Below are 20,789 nucleotides of genomic sequence, written 5' to 3'. Positions count from 1 at the left end.
GAAATTTTAAAAAGTTGGTCTGTTCTGTGCATAAAGCACTTGGGAGCACTTTATTTCCCTTATGATTAACTTCTGTTTGCATCTTTAGAAAACAGAGTGATAAAAACTGTACACACTTAACAACTGACTAGAGCATACATGAGGTTCCTTAAGTAACTGTAAAACATCTGCTCAAATAGACGTAGACATTCTTTTCAGTATCCCACTTATCTGCTGACAGTTTATAAACATGAAGTTAAGGCTTTCACAATATTTTTGTGAACAGGCTATCATAACAGTTTGTTTTTCTCCTTGTTCACTGGATGTTCCTTGGGAAGGGCAAAGCACTGCCTGATTGCAAATTTTACAGAAAAGTACACCTGGATCATTGTTCCATGTCACTTTCTAAGTATTTTGCATTCTTTTCAGAATGTTTTCCCATGGCAGACTTTGCAAAGCATGTACTTCCACAGTGACAGGACAGAGCAGCCCTTAGATAATCCACTTAGGTTTACTACAACCGTGCGCTGAGCGGAGATTTTCATTAAGATGCTCACATGACATGCAGATACGCTCTCAACTCCTTTAGAACTTTAAAAAGACTGCAAGTATAGCCCCAAATACTCCTTCTACATAGAATATATAGATGTGTAACATACATAGGCCTAAGTCAGATTTAGTCCCTTATGACAGTTTCACTGTAATACCGAACTAGGGAATGACAAAACAGGTATAAAAAATTACAGTATGAGAGAGAAGACTTAGCTTCACACACTCAACACAGGCTAAATGATTATGCCATGACTATTTTCCATTTTCTTACCTGTTCAAAGTTCGCAGGCAGCTGTGGTCCCAGTCTCATAAGTAAATACCACCAGACCTCCAGTTTTGTCAGTGCCAAAGCCTCTGTTCTCACATGGATAGAGCTCAGTGGCTGCATTAGCAATTTCAGCCTTTTAGCACTGCACAATATATCTTGAAGACAAAATAAAAAGTCCGTATTTTTAAGCAATGCAATTAAAATTTGATTTGCAGAACAAAAAAAGCAGAATTTTTTTAAACCACATCTCCTCCTAATGTATTTTAGCTTCAAATACAACGAGTAACAATTCGTGAAAATAAAATACATTATGTATACACCAATCTTTCTGACCTTTTTATTGCTCTAAGTTTTATGGAATGACTCCAGAAATAGCAGGTATTTCTTTTGAATATCAGGACTGAAATGAAGTCTGCTGAATACTAATGTAAACGTGGAAGAATGATATCCACTCATGCTTGATAATTTAAAGAGAACAGAAAAACAAAACAAATATAACGCATATGTACATAAACTACTCAATGAGACTGAATGATTTTAAAGTATACTGGAGTCACAAGTGATAATTTACCGCTGAAGCGTTTATATGACTTACAGATTACTTAAATTAATCTTCCTATCATGTAGGAATAGCAAAGCAAATCTGGACAGAAGTTTGCTCAACTTTATCCAAGCACTCAAAGAAGAGAAACTTTTAGCCAACTCAGCAGCAGCAGCACCAGCCCTCTGCAATCAACACGAAACTGCTCAGACTGCTTTTGCAGTATCTAATCCTTGCTGTTCGTTTTAGGACACAACACAAATGCCAACAACACCATGTAATTTTTTTTTTTAGAAGAACTACTGGAGTTTTGAAGCATTGCTCTTATCCAATTAGCCAATACAACGCAAAATAAAACCTACAACATGTTTTTCCTCTCTATTTCATTGCTGTTTGGCTCAAACTGTTATAAAACAAAGGTTTGTTAATTTTAACCATTTCTCCTAGCAGCAAAATTAAGATAGAACTGATCAAATAAAGTTAGTTCTCAATTTAAAAAAAAAAAAAGAGCATATTTCAATTTTACTTATACATACACATATACGGTTGATTACTATCAAATTGAGGAAAAAATACATTCTCTTCCATTTAGGTAATGTGATGATAGACAAAACAGTTCAGGTGTTAGCTTTTTGCTTTTAAATCTACCTGGATTTAGAGCAAAGTTATCTATTAGACTCTTCCATGCAATGAAGGCTATTTTCTTTACCACTGGTGAGCCACTACGAAATCCAAGTTCCTCCAACTGCAGCAATGAGTTAATAAAACTTCCACTACGATGCAGAGTCTGAAGACAAAGATGTTCACAGAGTTAAGATACTTATGTTGTCAAAATCTACAGTGATGAATCCTTAGGGAACTAAACTTACTGCTTTTCTACTCACCTTTCCAAGTAGTTTCACAAATAGTGGCCATAATTTCAACACATAAGTCTCATTTTTTGTAGAGAACAATTTTTGGAGTTCTGAAATTAATTTCTGCAAACAAAAAGAAAAATATTTTTGGCAAGGAATATACTCAAAATACCCTAAAAACCACGTACTTGTACTCATGACTCTTGGAAAGACACAAACAATCTGGAATTGACTATGTTATTTCTAGATCAGAAAGATACAGTTCTGTACCATGCCACATTTGCCAGTAAATCAGTCAAACTTTGCTAACATTTCATTATTTTTTTAGGGTGAAGCTAACAGTGCTGGATGTTAAAGGGTAACACAAAAGGCTTCTACAAGTATGCTGGCAACAAGATGATCACCAAGGAAAACACGGGACTGTTACTGAATAGGGTGGGAACCTTTTGATGGACATGGAAAATGCTGAGGTACTCGGTGCCTTCCTCGCCTCCACCTTTACTGGCTAGGTCTGCTCTCAGGCCTTCAACGTCGCTCTCCCATAACCTTTGCTACTGGGCACAACGGTGCAACCTATGGTGAAGAACTGAGCTAGAGATCACTTAAGTAAACTACATATCAAAGTCCATCAAACTGTACAGCATGCATCCAAAGGTGCTGAGGGAGAAGACTGATGACACCATGAGGCCACACTATCATTTCTGAAAGGTCACAGCAATTAGGAGAGGTCCCCAGTGACAGCAGGAAAGAAAAAGACAATGTTATGACAGTCTCCAAAAAAAGAGCAAGGGGGAAGATGATCTGGGGAATTACAAGCTAACCAGCCCAGCTTCAGTGCCTGGAAAAATAACAGAGCAAGTTCCCACGGAAGTCATTTTCAGGCATAAACCAGCAAGAAGGTCCCTAGAAACAGTCAGCACAGTTTTAACATGAGAAAACGCTGCTTTTCCAAACTGACTGACTGCTATGAGGAAATGACTGGCTCTGCCGACCCACGGAGTGCAGCAGATGTTCTTCACTCTAACTCTAGCAAATTTTTGACACTGTGTCCTCTAGTGTCCCTGCAGCCAAATGGGGAGATACAGACTAGTCAGATTACAAAGCGTGTGCCTGGACTGTCAGGCTCAAAGGCCCATGGTCAGCAGTTCAGAGCCCAGCTTATGCGTGACATTCATCAAGGGTCAACACTGGGGCCAACATGATTTAACACCATCAACGACCTGGACGATGGGTGGAACGCAATCCCAGCAAGTTTGTCACTGACCCCAAGCTGGGCAGGGAAAGCACTGGCTGGAGCACTGGCGAGCAGAGCTGCCATTCAGAGGGACCTCAACAAGCCTGAGAAATGGGCCGACAGGAACCTCACAAAATTCAAAAGTACATGCAAAGTCCTCCACTACCTCCACTACAGTAGGGTTACAAGGAAGAAGCCAGACGCTTCTCAGAGGCACCGGAGGAAAAGACTGGAGAAAACAGTCACAAGTTTCAACAAGGCAAATTCCACTTCAGAAAGAGGAAAAAAAAAAAAAAAGAGAAAAAACAAAACTTTTTTTTTAATATAGTAAAAGTAGTTAAGCACTGGAACAGGCTGCCCAGAGAAACTGTAGGATTTCAGTCCTTTAAGATGTTCAGACACCAACTGAACAAGGCCCTGAGCAACCTGATCTAACTATTCCTACTTTGATTAGGAAGCTGGAATAGATAATGTGGGTCACTCCCACTCTAGATTTTGCTATAATTATAGTTTGGTAAACTAAATTTATTTTAACAAGCAATAAATAAAGTTTAATGATGCTATTTCTGAGTTAAGGCTATCAAGACAGGTGCTTGAAGGTCATTTTTAAAATGTAGGTTTTTATCCTGATCTATGATTCATACTAGAAACTTAATTTTTTTAGTGGTCCTATAACTACATTGCCATTACCTTCATTTTTTCCTGTCAAAACCACTGTCATCATGTAGTTGCTGTTAATGCACAGTGACAGCAAAAAGCCACTTGAAAAATCTCTACCTAGATTATAAAAAAACCCTGATAACCAGTGCTGTTGCCTGTAGAGCAGAGAGAAGGCACAACATTTCCACTTACTGTGGTCATGAGGTGCTCAGTGACAGCCGCTACCTCCTGCTGTTTCTGAAGCAGCAGCGGCATGCCCATCTCCAACGCCGTGGCACCTCGTAACTGCACCTTGTGAGCGGAATGGACGACCAGAGGAATGATCAGTTTTGCCCACCTCACAGCCTCTTCTCCCATTTGGGCTGGCACCTGCTCCATTAAGCTGAATTCAGAAAAAATACAGTAATTCAGATGTCCCTCACCAAGAGCAGAGCAACAAACCGACACTTACAGCTGTCCTTATTCTATCATAACTTTTTAGGCAAATCTAGCACAATAACTGAAAGCCTGAAAGAAACATACAATCACCTCTTCATCATTAATGACCAAGTACAGTTTGCAAATTAACCATTCCTTACACGTTTCACACGGACCAGACCAGGTTCAACAGGCTACGTGTGGTGAAAGCAATAAACGCTTGCTTTTCAAAGGCAGCTTGAACCCAGAAGCAGCACAGGTTTGCACAGACCCAAAGCAGATTCGTGAAGTATCCTTATTTCATCCTTGCTCTAGTGCTTAGTTGTCTGAGCACAGTAAGACAAAAAAATTCAGTATGTTTACACAATCCCACACTGAAGCTGATGAGGCTTTCAAAACCGGGAGTTCCTGGCACGTATTCAAACTTGTCTGAAGAAGGCTGTCTCTCTGGAAGAGACAGAATTTCCCAGGTGTTCTCTGTGGTCCCGTCATATCACATCCCTGTCATTACAACTAACAAAGGTCTTGCCACATTAAGTAAAATTGCTGCCTCTCAACAATTTTTCCTAAGAAAAGGTTTCACATCTTTGAGGTGAAGGCTGAAGGACAAACACTGCTTAAGACAACAGTTTTCCATTAAATTTGCCATCAGCCTAAGGGACTTCTGAACCACAGCATCCTCTTACCAATGGTGTCACTCAACCTGAGACCCAGTATCTGTTTAAAGTTTATTTTCAAGTACAACTCCTGCTCTGGAGAGTAACTGAATCTTTTTTGTAATCCTATAGAAGTATATGAAACTTAATAAAATGTGCAACTTTCAGGAGTAATTCTCTACTGCACCTCAGATTTGCAAAAAGAGCTATTAAAGTATAATTATTCAGATGCCAAAAGCACTAAATACCAAGTAAATGGAAAAAGTAATATCCAATTTCTCTGCTATAGAAATCTGATGCATTAAAATATAGGGGAGAAAATAAGCAAATTACCACAGTAACTGTTTTTCTTAAAGATGTATTTGCTGTTCAAGACAGATGCATACAGCTCAAGAAATTTTTTACCCTGAAAGGACTTAAATAAAGATTTAAGCTTAAACACATTTACTATAAAAAATTTGAATTAATTCCAAATAAAGATAAAATCTATTATTTTGACTATTCTGGCAGCGCTGACCAAAAGAATGCACTCTTCAGTATTAGCCTAAAATGTTGGCTTTGGAATTAAATAGTATTTCAACAGTGTTATGAGGAACAGTGTAGCGATAAACTTGTAAAGCACCAATGAGAAGACATTTGTAAAAGTAAATCCTTCCATATGAGAGCTGAAAATTTCTCAACCAGCTTGACTTTGAAAAAGAAAACTAGAACATGAAAAGAACATGACTTGTGAAGTGTAAGTGAGACTTCGGAAATAATTTAGCATTCCTAATAAACCATTAAAAAATTAAAGCAGTTAAAGTTCATCTGAACACTGACTACTTTCTGGGTCAGCATCAGTTATGTCATGTTATCATTAATGGAGTATTTTGCAGATGAAGTGGTTCAGGAGCCTGGGAAAAGGCCAGAAATAGGAACAGTAGTTCACACACTTTCACTCTATTGCACTGATTAATGCAAAACATTACAGAAAAAAATCTAATGTATTTAACAATTCAAAGACCATTCCAAATATTTATCATCAGAATATTTAATGTCACTAAGATTTTGTTTCAATAGTTTTCCAAAAAACTAAGCATTTATTTTAAGCATTTAATATTGCAGTGCACATACCGTATAACAACATTCAGTGCTTCATATTCGACAACCATAGAATGTACATCTCCTTTAGTAAGTATTGCTTCCAGCGTAGAAATGATGCTGGACACCTGAGGAAATAATATCGGAGCCAGCATTGTATTAAATATGAATATTTCCATAAGCAGCAGGAATTCTGAAATCTGGTTTCCCATGACTGTGCCCGTGATTGGATTATCCTGGGTCCAGTTAAGATTAGAAATCTGAGAAAACTAGAGCATTTGTAATGTTTCTCTTCTATGCAGCTTTGCTGGGGTCTAACACAATTGCCAAGCTCACGTTGCAGCTTTTCCCTCAAGTGGAGCAATAATTTGTGAACTCTTTTCTCTCTGTAGCTATCCATGCTTAAAAATTTTCCAAGAACTTAACATAATTGAGCCCGTCAAATTTGGCGGAAAATGGCCTTCAGACTCAAAAGCTACTGGGTGGAGAGTGACCAAGAAATTGCATTAAGCCTTATTTCCTTTGGAAACCAGGGGCAGAAGAAGAAAAAAATAAAAAGAAAAAGCTAGGAAACTTACCTCCTTTCCAACAATTTCAGAAGGAAATGTCTGCTTAGAGATCACCCAAAGTGCTCGAGTGCGAGTGTTTTTGTCTGAAGTTTTTACAGCAACGCTGTTCACTGTTGAAAGCAACTCTTGTATTTCCGGCGCTGAAAGCAGAATGCATAGCACTCAAATTCTGTTTGCGTAATTCTAATCAACTTCTTAGCAAGTTTCAGGTCATTTTGCTCAGCTAACAAATACTAAAGCAAGGAGATCCATGCAACTAAAGCTCCCAAAAGTCACGATTTAATGCCTTAAATATTAATCTTCAGCAATTTTTGTAAATTCATTTCAAAATAATTAGCAAGAATGCACAAAAAGTATTGATATACTACATTAATAGTATGTATATATCTATAGTATTATTTTAAGAAACCAGAAAACCATAAAACTGAAAGACAATTTTATCAAAACCCCCCCCCAACCCCTAAAGATTAAATATTTCTTTGATTTTTTACAACTTCTTTCTGGATTTCAAGTGAATTCAGAAGCACCTTTGTCCAGTCAATTTCACTGCTATGCTGACACACAAAATTCATTTTAAGGACTACAAGAGGTTTTTATTATTAAAAAAGGCAGTAAAGCTCGAACTGAGGTAACAGCAAGACAGTTACACAAAAGAAAGAGCAAGATAAAGCACTTGAATTCAACTAGGAAGAGAGGCAGGGAAGTCATCTATTTCTTTGAAATTCAGATTGAATAAAGCCTGATTTCTTACGAATTTGGGTTTCCTGGGCAAGTGATCTCAGTATCTCAGAAGCATAAGCTCACATATAGCCCCTTCCTCAGAGTTATGTACAGTTCTTGCCCCAACCCCCGTCCACCTATTTTCAGGACTTAATTATCTCTGAAACCACAAGTTCTCTAGCAAAATTGACTGCAATTGACCAACTGTTTAAAAAATTATGGGAGAGAAGAAAGGGACTACACAGATGTTATTATAGATGCCTTATTTCCACAAGGAATCAGAAAGTTTGAGCATGAGGAAAGCAGGACACATTCTTCAGGAAATATGAGTAGAAAATCTGAGGTAAAGAATCAGTTTCAATAAGCAGAATGGCAGTATCCTTTCAAACACACAAAAAAAATCCTGTCTGCACATCCATACACAGGATGCTGTTCAGTCTTGCCTGAGGTAGGTTTTTCCTCTGCTAAAAATTATTCTAGTGCATTTGTCCAAAACCATTCAGCGCTCACCAGAAAGAGGTGGTGGTGGTGGGGAATAGACAGCTTGCCATTTGTCATTCTTCTTAATGGTCACTACGGGCTCAGGCACCATCAAGGTACAAGGCAAGAGCTGAATCACACTACTTTCCTTTGCGGGCCCATCAAAGGCAATCGTAGCTTAACCATCCACCACACACTAAAGCTAAGGGTGTACACACAAAGGTCGCAGGCCATCCGACACAGAGCGGCTTTTGACACAGAGCGGCTTTTGATCGTATGACTGCAAGTGGATATGCCTGACCACTGGAACACCTAACAGCTACCTTCTGAAGATCAGCCAACTCGGACATTAGCTCTCCTCCATTAACAAAATCCAGACTTAAAAAAAAAAAAACCCACATACCTTGATGCATACCCTCAAGTTTTCAGCAGCAAAACTCGTCGTTAAAAGGGTTTAGTGCTTTCTAGTAATTTAGGCCATAAAGTTTTGGATTACTTTAAATTAATCTCAAGGACTTTACCAGCCCAACATTTAAGAGACAGCAGCAATGTGACAAGCTAGAACCACCAAGTAAGGGATAAAAACCCCTCAAAAACACTACTATAGCTCCCTACATTGTCCCTACATAAAAAAAAAAAAGTGTCCATTCTTTTTCCATTTCAGCATCTTTTTTCATTACTAATTCCACAAAGACAAATTACAGGACCTAAATGCTACCGAAGTGTTTACTGAAACTGGAAATTAGTACAATAGTATTAGTATAGCAGCATGGAAACACATTACAACTTCTTGCACAAAATGGAATTAGTGAACTGCTCACATTGCTTCATGCTAGAGACAAAACTACTGTACCGCATGGGAACTGTAAACTTAGTCAAAACTAAAGTATACAAATAAATAAAGAGATCTGCTATATTTTTTTAATCACCAAATATGTGAAAGTTTTAGTTTGCTTACCAGATAATTCAGATGTAATCTTCGAATTAAAAACACAAAATCCTAAGGCCTGTAATGCTGCATTACTTAGCTCCGAGTTTTGACTAGAAATGTGTGCCTGAAAAAATAAATTATTAAAGTCTCAAGTCACAGAAGTGGCTATAAAGTTTTAACTGTCTTAATTCCAACACTTCTGCTTAGCGAAGAGAGCTGTCAAAACAGAATGCTTGATGGAAAATAGACTGATATAGTAAAGCCATCCTATTTATATACAACGCAAATTACTGAAAGAATTTGGGGTTCTCAAGACATTTTTACTGTCTGTAATTTAGACATTTTTACTTAAATATGTGCTAAACATCAGAAATTCTTTCTTTTCTGTGCATGTACTACTACCTAACTCTCCAATTGTTATTAAATACCTACAGCAGGAATAATAAAAAAAAAAAGGTGGCTAGAACAACAGCCTTTACATTCCAAATCCCTTGAGATTTGCTTCATATTCCAATTCTCCAAAGTGTTTCCAAGGACAGGCAGAACACACTGTATCTTTTCTGGAAAACTAGATTTGACTGCACAACACAGCATGAACTCATCGAAGACTCTCAAATTTATTTCTCTATAGTAATTTCTATAACACAAAGGAAACAATTTACCAACAAACCCTTACCACCACGTCACTAGCTCAAATTAGCATTACATGAATTCAAGTCTTAGACTGGCCAGGTATCTCGATCACCTAAACATACCTTTGGTTTGTTCGTTAAAATAAACTGCAGAAAATTTAATGGAAGAGACATACCTTCATCACTTTGCAAAGTCGAGAAAAGTGTCTTCTGACTTCTGCAGTGAATTGTTTGCTCTCCTCACCAGTCAAGCGACTTCAAGGAGCAGAGAAGAAAATAAGCAATATTGACAAATGTTAAATGTGGTATTGACATACATTTCTTTTTATACACAATCCATTAACTGGTCTAAAGATGGTGGTTATAGAACAGTTTTTTTTTTCCTTAGAAAGTAAAAAAAAAAAAAATTATAAAGAAAAGAACAGAGCCACTAATCACCACACAATTAGTCTGCCATAATGGTAAAACAGTATTTTTTAAAGCATATATATCCTAATATATTAGAAAAAGTGAAATAACTAATGAACCATTTTGTGTATGGAGCATAAAAGACATTAAGGGTTTTCATCTTCTGTCATCTTTGACAAAAACATTACAAGTTAATGGGCAAACTTCCTGTGACTACTGAAAATTAGACAAACTTTACACGGCTTGTTATAAAGCTAAAATTAGCACACTACTCAAAAAAAAAAGTTTTAGAATGCAGATCCCTGATAATAGAAAAATTCTGCTTTCGCAACTAACAGCGAAAAATTCCCACGTATCTGAAGAACATCCACATAGGAGAGTTCGTGTTTCCCTATAAAGTGTTAATAAGCAGTTTCACATTGCAGGAAACAAGCTTAACACGTGTAACCATCAAAAGACAGCCTGAGAAATTTCTTGTTCTGATGTGATCCCTAAGTTCGGATATTAGTTCCAGTCAGTTCTTACTAGAAACCGGTAAACTCTATTATACAGCGAGCAGAGTCACTGATACCTAAGCATTTATGGTTTAAGAAGTCACTAGAAAGGAGAAAGACAGGGAATCAAGGAAGATACTCATGGCAAGCGGTAATAATGACTTTGCACATGTTAACAGATGTGAAGGATTCTGGTAAAAATGGGACCTGATGGTTAAGAGGTACCTTTGGGGGGGAAAAAAAATGTAATTAAGAGAACACATGATCATTCCAAAACTGTGGGGGGGAAAAAAAAATCTAGAAAGCGGAAAAGTGAGGGTTTTTTTTCCCCGGTCGGAAGAAGCTTCTGCTTCTCACCGCGCGTTCACCCACCACGAGAAGCGGGCAGGGAAGGGCCGGTGGGCGGGCAGGGGAAGCGCGCCGCGGCCCCGGGCTCCACGCTGCCTCGCCAGCTCCCGCCTCCGTGCCGGCGCACGAGGCCGCGCCAGGCCCGGCCGGGCCCCTCGGCGCAGGCGGGCGGCCGAGGCCTGGCGAGCGCCGCCGTCCCCTCAGGCGGCGCGGCGCGGCGCGGCGCGGCCCCCCACCCCCCCGCGGGCCGCGCTCACTTGGCGACGGTGAGGTGCGCGTCGGTGAGGTCCCCCGGCGGCGCGGCCGGGTCCTCCAGGGTCTCCAGCAGGGGCAGCAGGCTGGGGCCGACGGCGGGCGCGCTCATGGCGGCGGCGGCGAGGGGGGGGATGGGGGGGTAGCCCCGTGCCGCAGCCGCCGCGCGCCCCGCGCCGTCTCCCGGGCTAAGATGGCGGCGCGCGGGACGCGGCGCCGCGCGGAGCCGGGCTGCCCTCGCCGGAGCCAATGGAGGCGCGGGGAGGCGGGGCTCGAGGCCGAGCCGGAGCGCATCGAGCGGCGCCCGCCCCGCCCACCGCACCACGTGTCTCTCCCCGCGCGCAGAGGAGCGCGGAGCGACGGATCGCTTCCCGCGCCTTTCGGGCCCCGCCCCACGCCGGGCCCCGCCTCCGCCGCCGATTGGTCGCGGCGGCCCCGCGAGGCGGGGCGGGGGGAGGGGGAGGGGCGCCCCTCGCCTGCCCGGCCCCAACGGTCGGCGGCGGGCTCGGGCGGCCGCTGTTACCTCAGCTCTGCTCTGCGCTCCTCCTCTAACAACCCAATTCCTGCCTCTCTCGGCTTGGGGTGCTCCTCGGGGTGCTCAAACACAGTCCGAGCCTTGTCTGACTCTACGCTTTTATTATGGTTTTTAAATAGAGTGGGCTGGGCGCGTAACTGGCCGCTGCTTCTGTCGCCTCTCAGAGCGCGCGTTCAACCCTCGCGTCCTTCACGGAGGCGCGTGCAATCTGCAAATCATACGTATTTGTAACCGAGAAGCAATCTCTTGACTTCTGCAGAGCTGCTGGGGCGTTAGGGTCGTGCTTCCGCTCCGTGGCAACGTTATCTGCAGAAACCTAAGGTTCCTTGAGGCCTAGGTGGACCATAAACGGACCATAAATCCACCTAGGTGGATGAGGACTGTGAAGCGGGATCGCTGGGTAGCGCCACAGCCACTTCTAGTTGTCTCAGGGACAGCCGTGGAGAGGCCGAGCTCCCCCCGCAGCTGCTGATTCTAGAAAGCAGAAAAAAGCTAGTTTAACAAAAAGTGCTCTGGCACATTTCCACCGAGTTTTTAAGCTCCCCCGTAGGGCTGCGTGACAAAGCATTGCATAAAAGTGACTGAAAGTTGGTGTTTTTCGTCAGTGTGGTCCCTGGGGCTGAGACTCCAGGTGCTTGATCAGTCTCCGAGACTGTCCCCCCTACGGCGCATCGGACTCAAAAATCTTGGATTTTAGCATCAGGCTCCCGGTATCAGCTTGAGCAAGGGCAGCGTTAAAAGCGGTCCTACCCGGGAGCCAGTGCTGAGTGACGGGGAAGGGCAGGGGGCACAGAGACAAACAGGAAATTTGCACCACGGGGACGCGCAGCAGTGGCTTCAGGGTGAGGAGACATTAGCACCTATTAGGGACAATTCATTCCACATCATGGTAAATTCATGGGAAAGAGACAAGCCAGTTATCGATAAGCGTGTGAAATAATTTATATCAACAGTGTTTGTGGATGTAATATGAAATAACTCAAGTTCTGTGGCAGCAGATTTTTGTGTGCAGAGAAACCTTGCTTCTCAGGGATAAAAATAGGCCTTAACAGTTACAGTAACCGTTGAGTCTTCCTTCTTCATCACCTGCAGGGCTTTGTAGTGGCTTCTGATACACTTATCTGGAGTCTACGTTCTGTAAAGTAACTCTTAAAATGATGTCACTCCACTGACTGTCCCAGGAGGGTTTCCTAGACATGTGGATGTTTCCTGTACAGTTTTTGCTTCTGCTCCGTAACAATTTAAGACCTGCTGCTTCTCAGTCCAAAAGAACCCCAGACCATAAATAAAATGTTAACAGTCCTCTCCAGGCTTTTTGCTTCTTGTTGCTAAATACTTCTGCTGATTTTAGAGAAATACATTCACAGGAACATGTGAATAGCTTTTTTTTCAGTCCACCAGGTGGCAGGATTAAAAAATACCAGTTGATTTTAGGTGCAGTTTGATTCCATTTAACATAGTAATAGGAACTTTGTTTCCTGGCATTAAGATGAAGCATGAATAGAGTATTTGAAATGAAAGAGAGAGTAGCTGCAGTTCTAGCTGTGACATTGTTCTCCAAGACAACTAGGAATCTTTTAAGATATTTAGCATTTTACCTATAGTATTCTTCCCACTTTCAGGAGATTCCAGATGTCAGATTTTCTGTGTTTCTCTGTTTTCCTGTCATTACCACTGCTTCTTATATGTCTCAAAATTGTGAAAAATGTCAACAACTTCTGCTGGCAGGATCCTTAATTCATCCTTTTCCATTGTTATGCAATTTTGAAATTGCATTTTGGTGTGTATTTGAGAAGGATAAAAGAACGATATAGGAATGTCAGTATAGTCAAGGGTAAGTGTAGATAACCAGAGTGGAGTGTATAAAACACAGTCAATTTTCATATACACCAAAGACCTGAATTTCCCCAGAAGAAATATTTCATTTATTTAAAAATACATATTATTTATTTGTTTGTAAAAAATACAGTGACACTTACTGGCAACAACATAATCATATTCATATCGGCGCCTGGGTCAGCTGGTCCTGGGAACAGCAGGAAAGCAAGGCAGTCCTGAACCCAGCGCTTATATCCATATTTGCCTTTGAGCAGGCAAACCTTGTCTGAGCCCTGCCTGCCTGCCTGAATATCCCCCTGGCAGGCTGCCTTATAGACTCGACCTTAATCAGATGACTTTCCCACAAACAGAGATGGAAGATCAAAGCCAGATACATAGCAGGTAAGTATGGCCTCAATCACGGTCTAAAACTCAGCAAATAGCTGAGATGTTCCCCTGCGAGTACCAGCTGAGTCAGGTTACCCAGCGAAAGCTGGTCTTGAGCCCAGCCTCATGGAGAAGCACAAAGTTGGCTACTGCAAAAGCAGAAAATAAAATACATTTCCTTGAATTAACAAGGAAATTAAGCGAGGTGGGGAGGGCCTGGACAAAGAGCAGTCATTCTTTCAATACACGAGTAAAAATTTTGAAGAGATGTCAGATACACTGTTTCTAGGCAAGTATCAAGAATACAGAAACAAGACTGCAATATAAGCAGGTATCTTCAGAGATAAGTATAATGGGAGGGAGTTACCAAACCAGAAGATATTAAACGCCATGAGCTTATTGGCAGAATATCAAACTAAACCAAAAAAAAAAAAAAAAAGCAGTATGTTTACAACAGAATATGGTGTCCTATTAAAAGAATGAAACCTCTCTTCTCCCCAGTGGTAGGGTGTCATGACAGACTGCATACACTATTTACTCAGAAGCTAGCTAAGAAAGAGCTGTGTCAGCCCTGTCACCACTACCCACGCAACTGAAATTGTGTTTGTGTGTGTGTTGATCCAGCCATGTGCTATCTATACTGTTGTTTAAACTAGAAAACAAAATCATATTCCAAGTGCAATTAAAACAATAAAAGCTCAAAGCTGAAATCAATTTAAAGTACTGAGAATGAGAATGTTGTAAAGCAAAGACAGGACTCCTCTTGTACAAAACTCTTTCTGGGGAATTCACAAAGTGCCAAACCAAAAAATTCACAGGAAGATGCTCAATAGGCATTAGATTTCAGCTGGTTTGGGGTCAGGAAAATATTCAGTAAGAAAAAAAAAACCCTCTCAAAACTTATTTACTTTTTTAAATTAAGAAAAGCGATAAAAAATCTGAGGAGTTCTCACAAAAATAAAAAAGCATTCACTGGAAACTCTGGACAAGATTGAAACAGAGGTAGCTTTAATGACACTTCAGACTGAGGAATTTAAACTGAAGTTAAAAACATATGGAGAATGATTTATGTTTATCAGTTCAAAACAGTACAGTCTTAAAACCTGTGTAAACAACATATAGCATCTTGACAGTATCTTATAAACAGATGTGCTGGTAGTCAGTAAATAATTTCTCCTGATCCTTCATCTCACCTATTTGCTTATCATTACAGAGTCTTTCATTTGATTCTTTACTAAGTGAAATCAGAAAAGTTAAATGCTTGAGCATCTCTTCTCTGGATGAGGAAAACCTGACAAAATTCATCGAGTAGTTTTTAATTTATCTCACAACAAAATTATGATGATAATATAATTGATTCTGTGCTTTTCATAATGCTTTATAATCTTCTGACTTCAGACAATTACATAGGTGGCTGTTAGGCCACCCGCAAGATGAATTCACGTATCTTATAAAGGAGTTTACTCAAATGGCCTTTTGGGTTCAGGGAAATGTTAATTAAAAAAAATAGAATAGTGTAGAGAACAGGAAGAAATAAAGCCAGAATCCAAAAATAAATATGCAGAAATCAAGAAAAATAAGGATAGAAGAGCAAATTAAATTAAAAAAAAACCCTGAAACATTTGTCACACAAAATATTTGTTCAAGTGGAGCAAGAAATGAGGAAAGAGAACAATTCATATAGAAAAATAATTTTAAAATCTTTGGTAACGATTAATTCTTTGGTTTTATACAGTCCTTGTAATCTAAAAATAGTCTTCTATTATTTATGTAAGTACCTTTTATAATTTATTTCCTAATCTACTCTATTAAAAAAAACCTTATATAAGGCAGAAAATTAAAAGTCAGAAAGATATGAAGAAAATGACTGTACGTCTCTGTCTTATCTGAAGAAACAGATATCTGAGCTGGGTTCTAAAACACGTTTCTTAATGATTATACCTTGCTAATCTGCTCACATAATACCAAATTTTCCAGATAAGAAGTTTGTCTTTCCTTGGGAAGTTGTATTCTTTCCGTCACCTGATTTTGAAGGCATGTCCATAGTAACATATCTAATTTGAAAACCACCAGCTGTCACTGAGGCATCTGTCAAAAACTTCAAGGTCATAACATTTCCTAGGACAAGAAAAAGAAAAACAAAGATCACATTTGTGAGTGGCACAAAATGTGCTGTTTCAGTTATTTTCACACTGCTCTCCTGCTTCCCTCAGGCACCTGGGTTTCCAGCAGGGAGTCTATGCTGCGGCATGGGTGTGACATCCTGAACACTGAGGTCTGCAGAGCAATCCACCTGGTCTGTCTACCTCCAAGCTGAGTATAGGCCTTTCAGCCCCTTGGAAAACTAGGCTCATGTTGGACTTGCTCGGCTTCGGCAGTCACCCCAAATTAAGAAGAGAAAATACTTGGACATATAAAATAGGCACGGAGCCTCAGGCAGCTCTAGGTGACACAGGGGTGAGGTTGCTACACCACTCTCCATGACTGTCATCTGGTCATCCTCTGCCAGGCCAGTGTAAACTGGGAGAGCAGGTATGGGACAATTCAGCTTTTCTCTTCTCTTTCTGCTGCTTAGAACTGTGGGCTGTGAGCACAGAAAGCAAAGCAAAGGTCAAAGCTTAGATTAGCTTTAGCTCAGGATTTGTCCAAAGTCGAACATGAAAACTGCAGTGGATCAGGGCAGAATCCCATTTTTCATGTCTTAACCATGAGAGTGCAGCAAGTATTTTTCACATTCTGCCCCCTTTATTTGCATGGACTAATCCAACAAACTGTGTATGGAATGATGCATTGTTCATTATGAAAAAGAGTGGCATCATCTGGCCCGACAAACACATTTTCCTTTATTCCGTTTTGTTTACATTCTATTTCTTTCACCATGATTTCATTCCCATTCTCATTCCTGTTAATTTTGTTTTATTTTCTTCTTTTTGCTCATGGTAATGTTCTCTTTCCATTGTAATGTATTTTTTCCCTGGCTTTTTTAAATATTTAAGGAGGGGAAACTGCTTTATTTTCAGTTCTACTTCTTTAGAATTATTTTAGGATGATTTTATTACTAGAGACTAAAGAGATTTAAAACAGAATTATTTGTAAACAAATGGCAATGCTCACAGTTTTCAGATGATTACAGTGATGCCTCATTCTAAAAAGTATTTCTTCTGATGCCAGTGATTCCTCCTCAGATTATGTACCTCTGCTTGAGACTGTGCTGTATTTGCAGTCAGGGTTGTGATTCTGGCACTGTGGCACATTTAGGAACCTCTCAGCAACAGTTTATGTTTGATTAATGAGTAACAGTATATCCTTGCTTAATCAGGGATCGTCCAGGTAAGGAAGAAAACACTAACAATATAACACATACACAATTAGGCTCTAAGATCATAGCCTGGTGTAACATAGGAATGAATGCTCATGGTGTGAGCCAGTGCAGCACAGTATGACAGGTGCTTCCAGATATGTGAGGCCCGTTTGCATCCGCAGCACTGTTAATTCACCCCTGAGATAACCCATCCACAGACGGTAAAACTGACGGCACTGTGAATTCTGCATGTTTAGGTACCAGAGACACTGGAAGTGTGGCAACAGGAGCTCCTGCGCAGACTATACACATTCCCTGGGGAACATGACTACTTCCTTGTATGATTAGCCTGCGCTGACTTCTGCGCTACAGCGACTTTGCAATACTTGAGCAAAGAGAGGTAAAAGTGGCTTTCATTTATACAGAATCAGACCTTGGACTGCTGTTTATACATACATACAAAATACTTTCTATATCCAGCTTTGACAATGTTCTTGCAATCCTTGCTCTGGAAACAGGGAAACTTGGTGAGTAGATCCTTCCCTGATTATTTTTCTAACTAGACCTTTTTTTTCTTTTACACTTATTTAAAAGTAACTGTGTTGACAAAAGAGTACACTGGCAGTTTTAAATAGCAGCTTATGCATGTTGGCTATGACCTAGAAAGTAGGGAGAAGAGATGATTTGGGCTGATTTTTTACTGTAAAAAGTGCAAATAATATTACCTGTGCTAATGATATCATCTGGCAATTCATCTCCACAGAACCTGAAAAAAAATTATAAATGGTTATGACTGAGTGACCCAGCAAATATGCCATATCCCTGTTATGCAGGGACCTGTACTGACAATGGTGACTCTCGGGCTGTACTCTCTTTTGAGAGAGCTGTGGCTCATGGGTTAAACTGCTTGTATGTGTTCACTCCATGTAATTTTCTGTATGTTAAAGCAATTCACTCAAGGATTTTTCTCATTATAGTAAGATTTAGGGGAGGGAAAGCTGCAGGAAACAGAATTTTCAATATAAGAAGGAAGTCAATGTTGTAAAACAAGAAAAAACTGTTTTACACAGCATTAAGGCAAGGAATAATGGCCCAAAACTGAGAAAGCAAGAGTTCATCAAGAAAAATATTTAAAATGATCTCTAAAGGAGAAACAAATGGAATATATCTTTGCTTTGCTGTGCATGATTTGTAGAGAGGATATGAAAAGTGGCAGGAATAGGGAAGTGTTTTTATCACTTTTTCTAGTTTATTTGTTGTACTAGAAAAATGAGACACTTCATATTAAAAATTTGACTGCTAAAGAACAAGCAAAAAGATATTAAAGAAAGTGAGAATTAAGCAAAGAAGAGGGAAACTACTTTAAATGTTAATAGAAGATATATAACACTTGTTCTGTTCTGATTTTCTTAGACAATATTTGACTTCTGTGGCTAATTATAATTTGAATTAAATACAATTTTGCTAACAGTTTAACACCTCTCCTCCCTCCCTTCAATTAAAGCAAATACAAAATGTTATTTGAGATTGCTAGTTCTTCCTGCAAAATAATAGAAGACTCATTTAAAAATAAGCAGCTAACTAAAAAGTCTTGCAGGTCTTTTTCATGTAATTTAACAAAACAGAAAAGGGCAAAGCATAATTTTCAAAAGTGCTTTACAGATCTGTGTTAATAATAGTAAAGAAAATTGTCTGGAAAGACAGGTTAGGTACTGGTGCTACAAGTATTTAGGGCATATCAGGGGTGCTATTTGGCTAAAGTAATACAGTTTTTCTTAAGTATTATGCTTGAAAAATTTTCAAAACATTTGAATATTTTCTTATTAAAGCTGGAATTACTTTACCTGCCCACAAAGCCATTGATATCATCATAGCTATCATAGATTTCCAAGAAATCAGCCATACAAGCAGTGTCATCTTCAACATCAAACTCCAGAAACTGTAGATGAATCCGTTGTCCATACTTTACTCTAATATGCCAGTAGCAAATTTGCTCATTTTCATACTCATTTGGGTAGCCTGGTGACTTAAAAACATGTTTTGAATCTGTGAAGACTCCACCACACTCTTTTCCTAAGAGAAACATAAAAACATCAGAGTTCAAGTATTCATTTTGGATATGGCTATGATTTAATTCTTTGTGCGCTCTGATTCAGTAGATCTTTTGTAGAAAATCACATAGGAACACCCAGAGAAATATCACTGTTCATATATTTAAACACTCAGCATTCAGAAGAAATGTCAGTCATTCCTAGCTTTTGGGAGCAGATACTTTGGAAATGAAGCACAATCCAAAACTCACTGAACTCAGAGGAAAAGCTTTCATTGACTTCAGTGGACTTTGGGCCAGAGCTAAGGGCTTTATATAAAGGCATTTGGGGTTTCTGACTATGTCAAACTGTAAGCTTTACAGCTGTTCTTGTAAGTTGCCCTCACATTCACTTTCATCCTTTTTTCTCCAAATACCTCTTTAAAGTGCGCCTTCTCCAAAAAGCCTATAAAGGTTAGTGACTACATTTATTCTGCTGCGCTGCTTTTATTGCTGCAGCTCTTCTCCTCCCTTTGGAAGGTCTCCTTTGGGAAGAAAAGCACGCATTCCCGTTAGATTCCATGCCCATTTGAGCCTTACCTTGTTGGCGGGACCAATTGATTTGGGGGCCTCACATTGCTTGATTTCAACCTTGTCATTGTCCCCTAAGTTCAGACCTACAGGAGAGGTAGGTACTTTCCAGGGGTGATTCAGGGCACATGTGTTAGGAGTTTTAACTTGGATAAGGGGAATAACCCTCTTAGTTTGCACACTGTCTACAAGTCCTGTATTTTTCAGCACCACAACACAGGTAGGATGGATGTGATTTCAAACATGCAAGTAGTTCCACAATTTGCTTGACATCTTTAGCATCTCTGAGAAGAGCACAGGCTCAATTCAATCGATTCAGCTTTGCCTCCGGAGGCTACGGTTTCCCACCTGCAAACAGACAACTCTGCCAGGTTTTGAAGCAGACTGCCATCGAGCATGAATACATATCCTCATAGTGCGAAAGGCTCAAGTCACCTTCTGAGTGTTGGCGGTTCTGGTTTCCTTTTGTCCTCTAGCCAACGCATTTGCAAAGTAATCACGTTTCATCCCAGAAGAGAGGGCTGACAAAGGAGAAAGTTGGGCTGACAATTTAAATGCGGTAATGAGTGCAGTAGTCTCTCTCTCAGTTTTCTTTGTATGCTGAACATCTGTGAGAGTCCCCCACCCCGCAGAGCTATTTGGTTAACAACTGCCCGGCTAACATAAACAAGCTCAAACCCTGTGAGCACAAACAAAATGTGCACAGCTGTACAGACGTCACGGACAACTCCAGTTTCTGGCTCTCCCATGCAGGGTAGTACACTTGGAGGAGCAGGAGAGCCAGGCAGAGCACAAAGTTAAGCTTCTCTTTTCTTGATGGTGCCCACTTTTTGTATCTTCCCTGCTACATGGAGGATCCCAAGATAAACTGGACAGTGGCCACGTTAATCTTTCAGTCACCTGCAGTGTTGTATGGGGCTACTCCAGCTAGACTCAGCCAACTAGCTCACGCAGCAGCAACAGCCCACATGTGGCTGCGCAAGGTGCGGATGACCTGTTTCACCCTCCCCAGGAGAAGAGACATGTCCCGTGTCCATGAGGTCTTGTCATTCA

The 20,789-nt window shown here is 40.3% G+C and overlaps 2 protein-coding genes across 6 annotated transcripts in view; both read right to left on the bottom strand.

Moving 5' to 3' along the window:
- RIF1 (replication timing regulatory factor 1) overlaps window positions 1-11,187 on the bottom strand; it is a 36,891-nt gene extending 25,704 nt beyond the window's left edge. For 3 of the 4 annotated variants that reach the window (XM_067299430.1, XM_067299431.1, XM_067299432.1), the window contains exons 1-9: window positions 11,081-11,187; window positions 9,750-9,828; window positions 8,969-9,065; window positions 6,820-6,950; window positions 6,275-6,369; window positions 4,281-4,470; window positions 2,225-2,317; window positions 1,989-2,127; window positions 803-954 (exon numbers count right to left, since the gene is read on the bottom strand). In XM_067299430.1, coding sequence (XP_067155531.1) covers window positions 803-954; window positions 1,989-2,127; window positions 2,225-2,317; window positions 4,281-4,470; window positions 6,275-6,369; window positions 6,820-6,950; window positions 8,969-9,065; window positions 9,750-9,828; window positions 11,081-11,187 — 1,083 coding nt within the window. Of the gene's footprint in view, window positions 1-802; window positions 955-1,988; window positions 2,128-2,224; window positions 2,318-4,280; window positions 4,471-6,274; window positions 6,370-6,819; window positions 6,951-8,968; window positions 9,066-9,749; window positions 9,829-11,080 lie in introns of those variants that run through there. The other variant, XM_067299433.1, reaches the window with a different exon arrangement.
- Window positions 11,188-14,801: 3,614 nt separating this feature from the next.
- Window positions 14,802-20,789, bottom strand: part of TNFAIP6 (TNF alpha induced protein 6) — a 31,841-nt gene continuing 25,853 nt past the window's right edge. For both annotated transcript variants that reach the window (XM_067298600.1, XM_013939849.2), the window contains 3 exons: window positions 18,961-19,189; window positions 17,842-17,882; window positions 14,802-15,933 (listed from right to left, as the gene is read on the bottom strand). In XM_067298600.1, the coding sequence (XP_067154701.1) occupies window positions 15,770-15,933; window positions 17,842-17,882; window positions 18,961-19,189 (434 nt within the window). In that variant the 3' untranslated portion in view covers window positions 14,802-15,769. The remainder of the gene's footprint in view (window positions 15,934-17,841; window positions 17,883-18,960; window positions 19,190-20,789) is intronic.

The sequence above is a fragment of the Apteryx mantelli genome, chromosome 6 (assembly GCF_036417845.1).
Source record: "Apteryx mantelli isolate bAptMan1 chromosome 6, bAptMan1.hap1, whole genome shotgun sequence".
Taxonomy (NCBI): Eukaryota; Metazoa; Chordata; class Aves; order Apterygiformes; family Apterygidae; genus Apteryx; species Apteryx mantelli.
Note: the sequence above shows the minus strand (reverse complement) of the source record. Positions and strands in the feature narration are given on the sequence as shown.